The sequence below is a fragment of the Pagrus major genome, chromosome 20, assembly GCF_040436345.1.
Source record: "Pagrus major chromosome 20, Pma_NU_1.0".
NCBI classification, from domain to species: Eukaryota; Metazoa; Chordata; class Actinopteri; order Spariformes; family Sparidae; genus Pagrus; species Pagrus major.
Window position 1 is genome coordinate 6,695,093 of NC_133234.1, and position 8,311 is coordinate 6,703,403.

General features: G+C 40.0%; 1 protein-coding gene across 1 annotated transcript; it reads right to left on the reverse strand.

Annotated features, from left to right (window-relative positions):
• Positions 1–840: 840 nt before the first annotated feature.
• LOC141015918 (butyrophilin subfamily 1 member A1) lies at positions 841–7,668 on the reverse strand. The gene is made up of 10 exons (XM_073490139.1): positions 7,572–7,668; positions 5,822–5,913; positions 5,601–5,699; positions 5,402–5,509; positions 4,748–4,906; positions 4,372–4,512; positions 3,997–4,048; positions 3,031–3,057; positions 2,362–2,388; positions 841–2,267 (listed from the first exon to the last, which is right to left on the reverse strand). Exons 2-10 carry the CDS (start codon positions 5,882–5,884, stop codon positions 1,708–1,710), a joined length of 1,236 nt encoding a protein of 411 aa, XP_073346240.1. The 5' UTR covers positions 5,885–5,913; positions 7,572–7,668; the 3' UTR covers positions 841–1,707.
• Between the last annotated feature and the right edge of the window lie 643 nt (positions 7,669–8,311).

Genomic DNA, 8,311 nt, shown 5'->3' on the forward strand with positions numbered 1-8,311 from the left:
GATTTACATTATATTTAATACCAAATATAGAGGGGTCATTCCATGTCAACTCACCTGGAATTCTGAACTTTTCCCAGTTCATGTCATGGATTTTCACAAAAAAATTATGTGAAAACCTTTTATATAGGATAATAGGATTTTTGCACGGACCCATGAAATTAATAGAAGTTTTTACATGACTTTTTTCAAGACTACATAACATGAATGAACTGGGTGGGCCTATGTGAGTTGGCATGGAATAACCCAGGGGTACTTCCACAAACACAGGTTGGCGCTTGTGTTGCTCATTTATACACGCATTTCCTGCTGACACACAAGGGGCATGATTTTACAATACAGACAAATGATCTAAACTCAATTACATCTTTTTACATTTCATAGGATGTTTTTTGCTCAAAGATGTGGTATACAGTAAAGATTCAGACAATGAGATCTCAATATTTTGGAGAAAGACAGAAAGATTGTATTTGCTTCAATGCAAGTCCTACTGTATTTTGGCTTCCCAATTTTTTGCTTTTAATATTTTGAGAAGATATTTTTGTCAGAAAAGTTCATAAGTTAATGAACTTTTCACCAAAAACTGACCCAGTTAAGAATTGATGTACTTATCATATTGTTTGATGTATCACTTACTTTTTTGCATTGTTTGTTGTTTTTGTTATGTCAATTGTTGCACTTAATAATAAAGATTTAAAATAAATACATTTGTATTACAGTTTAATTAATTTCTAGATCTGTATATGTCACCACTGAAGACAAGATGAAGCATTTACAGTTCATTTATTGATGTTTGCAGAAAAAAAAGCATCGATATCTCAATATTGCACACATAAACAAAAACACAGCTGCAAAACAAGTTCATGCCTGACAAATGTTTGCAGGAAGCTTGAGACAAAGAAGCAAACAGAGTGAGAATTAACTCTTCACATGTGTCAGCCCAGTCTGTAATTATCTGCCTGTGTGTGTTAGCAAGCTCTCATCAGTTGCACTGATTCACTGCTCTGAGGCTCTGAGTAGCTAGTTGCACATCCTTTCACAGTGCCTTCATGCTTTTTTAACATTTGTAAATTTTGTACTTGTTTTTACATCCCGAAGTAATCAAAAAAGTAATCAAAAAAATACATTTCCATATTGCTGCAACCCCACTTTGAGTGTTTTTATGTTTTAACTTTAAACCAAAAAAAATACTGTTCCTATGTGGGCATTTTTAGACTTCTAAAACCTCTGAAACCTTAATGGACAGAGTGGATAAAGCATTTCCACTCAGCTAAAAACAAAGCTGTTTTTGAGGTTTTTGACGCAACAGCCTAAAAATATTCATCTTTACAATACAAATATTCAAACACTGTATGTCCCCATGAAGGCAGAGTAACACAAAGTGTAATGCAGAATGATGGCATTTGTTGCTCCTGATCTCACAGGGCAACCCGCAGAAAGAGTCAGACCTTTAGTCTAGAAACAGCACACAAGAGTCAGACTCACTAAACAATGGACAAGAATAAAAGCACAGACTCTCGGGGTTGCTGAGGATCGGGACTGAGGAGTGATTGATGTGTGTTAAAGGGACACTTCACCCCAAAATCAAAAAATACATATTTGTCCTCTTACCTGTAGTGCTGTTTATCCATCTAGATAGGTAGACATCAATTTAGGTAAGAGGAAAAATGTCTGTTTTAGATTTTGGGGTGAACTCTCCCCCTACCAAGTTCAGTTCCAGAGGCAGGGCCCGGGACAGAGGCACGGCTGTCTGAAATCTGCAGGCCTGATCACCAGGTCTTTGACCACCTCCACAGTCCCAAACACGGGGTACAGTTCCTCTGTGAACTTCTCGTTGTAGGTGTACAGGTGGGAGCGCTTCTCCACATCGTAGAAAGACAGCTGGCCCTGCTCATAGTCCAGGTATACCCCAACTTTCCTGGGCACCATGCTCTGTGGCAGCGGGGTGGGAGGAACTGTCAGGGCCTTCAGATCTGTGCCCCTCTCCAGACGGAGGGTCAGGTAGCCTGTGTCTGTGTTGAGTGAGCGGAAGCCTTGCCGCACCGCAGATGCCTTGGCCACACCAAGCCGCCAGTCCCGCTCACCCACCTCCACCTCCCAGTAATGCCGTCCGCAGGTGTAGCCCTCCTGGCCCACGGCACACCACCAGCCATTGAAGCGCTGCTGACATTGCTGGACTTCGCGATGTTCCAGGCCACACCGCATGCGCTTTTCATCGCTAGAGATAAGGAGGTCTCGGTTGGCTGAGTCTGAGTCCAGAGTCACATCGTCTGTGGAGAAACAGACCAGGAGGAAAAGATGACAAAATCTGTAACAGATTATGATGAGGAACCAAGATGATTTAATTGGATTTGGTGTTCATACCTGCAGCATCACAAATCCAATTCCACACTGTAAAGAAAAAGAAGAGACACTCATTAAACCAAAAGTACACTACCTGCAAACAGCAGACACAGTTAGAAACTAGCTACTGAACACATGAAGCTAAAGGGACAGACATTTACTTCAGAACTTGGTAAGGACCAAAATCAGCACTAAAATGAGAGTGAATATTGAACCTAAATTAATCAGTTGAGCACAAACATGACTCCAAATGAATAACAATGTTACTCCATGTCTGCTGGATGTGTAAATAGGCAAATGATTGCTGGCAAGTTCACCACATCAACTTTATTCTGTTGCCCCCAAGTGGCCAAAAAAGTAATTTAACGCAGGTTTAACCATCAAAATTTTTGTTCTGAAATTAGTCAATCAACTAAAATTAATACTGCTTTTAAATCAATTATGCCAACCAATTATTCATTTCAGCTTCTCTCTTGTGAAGATGTGCTGCTTTTATCTTTAGTTTATTTGATTAATAACATTTTTAAAAAATGATGGTAGGGATGGACCCTAAAATAAGTTATCAAATTATTGACATGATGGATCTCCTACCAACCCACATTTACTACTGATGCTGATTACCATATATTTTCAGAATTCCATATGATTAAACTGTAATACATTTCAATGACAGTCAGGATCTCTACTCACCACTGTGGGGGATGTAGCGGACAGCATCTGAAAGAAGAAAGTGATTACTTTGATTACAAGGAGAAAATCAAAAGTTTTCATTCATCACCCAAATCCTTCCACATAGTGGTGGAATGTAACTAAGTACATTTACTCAAGTACAGTTACAAATTCAGTGTGCTGAAGTATTTCCATTTTATGCTATTTTATACCACAACTCCACTACATATCAGAGTCAAATTTGGCATTTGTCTGACAGATTTAGTTACTAGTTACTTTTCAGTTTACAAATTGTCATACCCTTTACGTCCAGCGAAAACCACATATCTCATTTATTTTATCTCATTCATTTAAACTAAAGGATGAAGCGTTTATTTTTGTTGAGTAAATTCTCCTACTTCTTAAGCTAAAGTAGGCTGAAAGCAGGCCGTTTTTCTGTTTTTTTCTGCTGTGGGTTGGGGTTGGGTTAAGTGTTTTCTGGACTACAAAACTTCCTTTAAGTAAAGGATCTGAATACTTCTTTCAACACTGCTTCCACATGCTACTTTCCCCACCTGCATCATCCTTTAATCACTTATCGATCCTGGTTAGTTCTAACAGAAAGGACTAATCAACTTTCACTCCAACTAAAGATGTTGATGCAGTCGATAGCACTACTGTATGCAGACATGCTGTTCTAATCAATAGCAATTAACACATTATGGATGGCTTGTAATCGTCTGAAATGCTGACTAACATCTTTATTTATATATATATATATACACACACACACACATACACCCTTTTTTTCTTTTTAAGGTTTATAATATATATATAATATATATTTATAATTAATATATAAAACATATATATCAAAAATATATATATATATATAAAAAGAATATATATATATTTAAAAAAAGAATATATATCTTTTTTTTTAAAGGTTTCGTTATCTTTCAAACTTTTACAAAATTAACATGAGATACTGTTTTTCAATGAACTCACCAATCTTCTGGCTCCGCTGCTTTCTCAACAGCCATTGCTTTGTCACGTCCTCCTAAACACACATATACATAAAGCAACAGTAAAGACAAAGCAGGCCGAGGTGAGTTTAACAATGACATGAAGAGATTAGCCTGACTGGGTGTCATGCAGCACGTATACATAATGCTTCACATTGTTTACTCTACTGAGCTGACAACATCATGCTAATTTATCATGTTTCAATCCTTTTAACTCTTAAATCAAATTCACTTAGCTGCTTATACTGATTATCTTATCATGCGTGATAGATTCAAGGAGAGAAAAAGCTTTGATCCTGGAAAGTGACGAAGATTCAACCCAATCTAATCAAGGAAATATAACGACAGATGTCCACACCTTGACGGGGCTATCAGCATTCAGCACAGCCAGCAAGACGAGCTCCATGGCTGGGAGCAGGTTGGGCAGGCGACCCCTCTTCCACTGGAACTCCAGGTCGTCCAGCATCATGAGCACAGGCTCACCTGGCCAGACGGTGGGCTGGAATAAATGAGTAAGAAACAATGAACATGGTGTTAACTCATTCTTGTGATCACAGCTCCAGCACAGCTCTGAGTATGATGGGATGATTGTCAAGGGCAGGGTTTATCTTAATCATCTTTATCAGATGCAGGGAGTGAACTGGGTCAGATTTTAATCACCAAGCAGCCACCTGGTAGCCACGAAACAAAAAACTGGCACACATTATCCACAACATCCACCATCCTATAGTCACCTGAGGTCTGCTTTTAATCTCCCGTGTCCAGTCCATGATGACTCTCTTGTGGGGCCCCATGTCGCACTCACCCCCTGCCTCCAGCATGCAAAGGAGGTGTCCCTTCCAGTCTTTCTTCTCTGGTTTGTCATACTGGTAGTCAGACAGGATGATCCTTGGCTGAAAAAGAAGTGGATGTGCAACAATTAATCAATTGACAAGCACTTAATCTGCAACTGTTTTAATAATTGGTTCAAATATTTTTTATGCAAAAATGTAAAGTGCTGTTTTATATCATATTTAACTGAATATCCATCTGGTCTATTTGTCAGACAAAACAAGACATCTGAAGAAGAAGACTCGAAGTCACCCTGGACAATTTTCACTATTTTCTGATATTTTGTATACTGAATGACTAAATAAGAAAATGTTCAGCTGATTAATCAATGAAAAAGCAAAAGCGCAACATCCAGAAAGCATTGTATTGAAAAATCCTTCCAAAAGCCCAGGTGACATCCCCAGATGTCCTGTTTTGACAACATTGAAGAAGCTGGAATCAGAGAATTTTGACTTATTTTCCCCTAAAAATGTACTCAAAAACGATGAATCAATTATCAAAACAGATGCCGCTTAATTTCACAGTTGCCGACTAACCGAGCTCTAGACTGTACCTACCTGTACTCTCTTCTCCAACACAGAAGCCCATTCCACAATAAAATCCCGACACACACTGGCCGGCCAGATGTCCTCACTGGTCCAGATATGGCCGAGAATGCTTGACCTCTAGTGTAAATATATAAATAGTATTGATGAGATATATAGAGTAGATTCATGTTTGTCTGTGTGAGAAAGAAAGCATAGGAGGAGAACTTACTTGGCAAATTTTGTTGAGTTCTCGAGCCAGCTCCATAATAAATAACTGACTCTCCACCAGCGGCTCCTTCTTCTCAAGTTTCACCCGCTTACGAGACTCCTGGAGCAAAGAGACAAAAGATAAATAGGGAAAAATATGACTTGATCTTGGAGCCAGGTGTACAAAATGTAGCACTTGCAGCAAACTTGTGCTATCAGAAGAGAACAGTCTTATACCCATACCTTGAGTCGAATCTTGAGCTTTTTGGCCGGCTCGATAAGGAACTGCAGGCAGTCCTTCATCATGCTGGCAGCTGTAGAGTGAGGGAGATGCCCTGTGGTACAATAATAAAAAGCTTTAGTGCGCTGGCACTCACTCTGTCAAGAGCTGGAGCTGAAGTGCAGCTGACTGGGCTCCCATCAGCCACACAAATCGATGAGGACGCAGAAATCGGTAATTTATGAGAGGTAGCATAAGGTACGTCTGTGTGTAAAGAGAGAGAAAAGCACTGCAGAACTTTCATCACAGCTCTGCACTGCAAGTCCACAGAGAGCTCATTATTAAGCACTCTGAGCTATCAGTAGGTGAGGAGGAGGGGAAAAAGGACCCACACATTGGTAGAAGAGAGGAAAGAGATAGTCCACCTACTCAACACACCCACACACAGACATAAAGTGAGAAACAATGTAGAATCAGGCAAAAATATTGCAAACTAACAGGATTTCCTGGTGCGTGTAGTTCAATGCATCTCGATCATGGCCTTGAAATAGGAAATTAATTCCCAAGGAGATCTGAGACAGCAGTGCAGAGCCCTTTTTAAAACACTGCGGAGGGTGCGGGGGATCGTTGGACCAGTTTGCTGTTGATTCAGCAGTCCGCCCCTGCACGCCAGTTTGATGCACCGAGGGGATTTGGTGTTCTTTCTGTGACGTAGGGGTGGCAGCTGAGTCAAAGGATGCTGGTACTGACTTTCCAAGGACTGAACAATATACATGGTAGTTATATGTAAGGACTTAGACAAAGAAGATACGGGGCTTAGAGTCAGGACTGAACGTTTACCTTTTAATTTAATTCACAACAGACTTTTCTTTGAGGAAAGATGATACAGAAGTGAATGATTTTCTAAAACATAACTCATTTTGGTTGGTTATGTTGTTTGCTTATGATGATGAGCACTTAAAACAATTGCTTGAAAATGCACACTGTTGTGAACCATATCACTTAACTGAATAAACCCGAATGAGTCTTGTGTCAATACATGTGGTCCATGTTAACTTAAGCCCACTGAGGCCATCACACGTGCTGGAAAGGAAGAGGACATGCAGAGATGTGCCACTGAGCCTGTTAACTAATTAAGTGGATACATATTGCTCAATTTGAAATACATTCAGATAAGAGGAAAAATATTCCTTTACGTGGCTTGTCTATCAAATTTGGGATAGAAATCTTTACATATTCACTCCTGGATATACAGGAGGTTTATTTGTGGTAGTGAAAACTCTGGGTGTAAGTGGTAGAGGAGCTGTGTGTGTTGGATAAGAGCTTGAAGATTAGAGGAAATCCAGGGATTATCACGGTGCCATTGCTGTAGAAACGCAGGTAGTGACTTTCTATATTGGGACATTGACAGAGCAACCTCTGCCTGTCAGCATCAAAACATAGTGTACCGCACACAACAACCGTCAAATAATAGGAAAAGCATTGTTTTTATTAAATGAAAGAACGTCTATAAAATGACTGCATAATTTAGGGGTTATTCTCTACTGTCTGCCGTCGTCAAAATTGAGCATTTTTAAATGTTTATGACACGAATGAACAAATACAACTGCCATCGTGCGCATGAGGCTAGGTTTTCCAAAATGGACAACAATCACTATCAGGCACACAAATTAGGCTATTTCAGGTTACTTAATTACGCCCAAGGCGGCGGCATAGTTCAACCGATTTTCTCCGTCAAAATTGGCGTTTTACGGACAAAAAATTGAGTCTGACCTTGTTATAGGAGAATTTCCTTAAAGCGGATAACTTTGTGCAGCTCCTCCGCGATGTTTCCGAGCGAACTCGCAGTCGTTTAGTACTCCGCCATCCCTCTGAGACACAGGCTTCACCCGCTCCTCAACTGCGGCAGGAGGCACGGAGCGCGCGCTCTAATCTGCCTCCACCGAGCTGCAGTTCGACAGAGGAGCCGCGCGAGGTCGCTGCAGCCTCACTGAGCCGGGAGGACCAGACTTCTTCTCCAGGTGCTCTCACCTTCTGTTTAATGTATTTCTTATAAGAAATATATGTTTCTTAATAAACTGTCTTTTCCCCAAATACCTATCCACCTATTCTCTCTCCACTTCTCAGTGCCAGAGTCAGAATCGCATTAGTGAAACCAAAGTCCAAGATGATTTCTGGAGGCGTGGCAGAGGGTTGAACCAAGTGTGGTAGAAGTAGGAAGGGGTTTGTTTTGTTTTGTAAGAAGAGGATAGACTTTTAAAGTACCCAAATGATTGTTAATTTTATATCTGTACATGAATAACACACTGCATGTATCTAGCAATATATATTGCAGAAAGAAAAGATATCACAAGGTCAGTTTTTTTCCAATGTTGTGGAGCCCTACATGCAACATATTGTAAGTCGCTTTGGACAAAAGCGTCTGCTAAATGCCCTAAATGTAAATGTAAATGCAACAATTAAAATGATCTATATTCTTTGGAAAGGGCATATAATCTAGATCAATCTCTGCA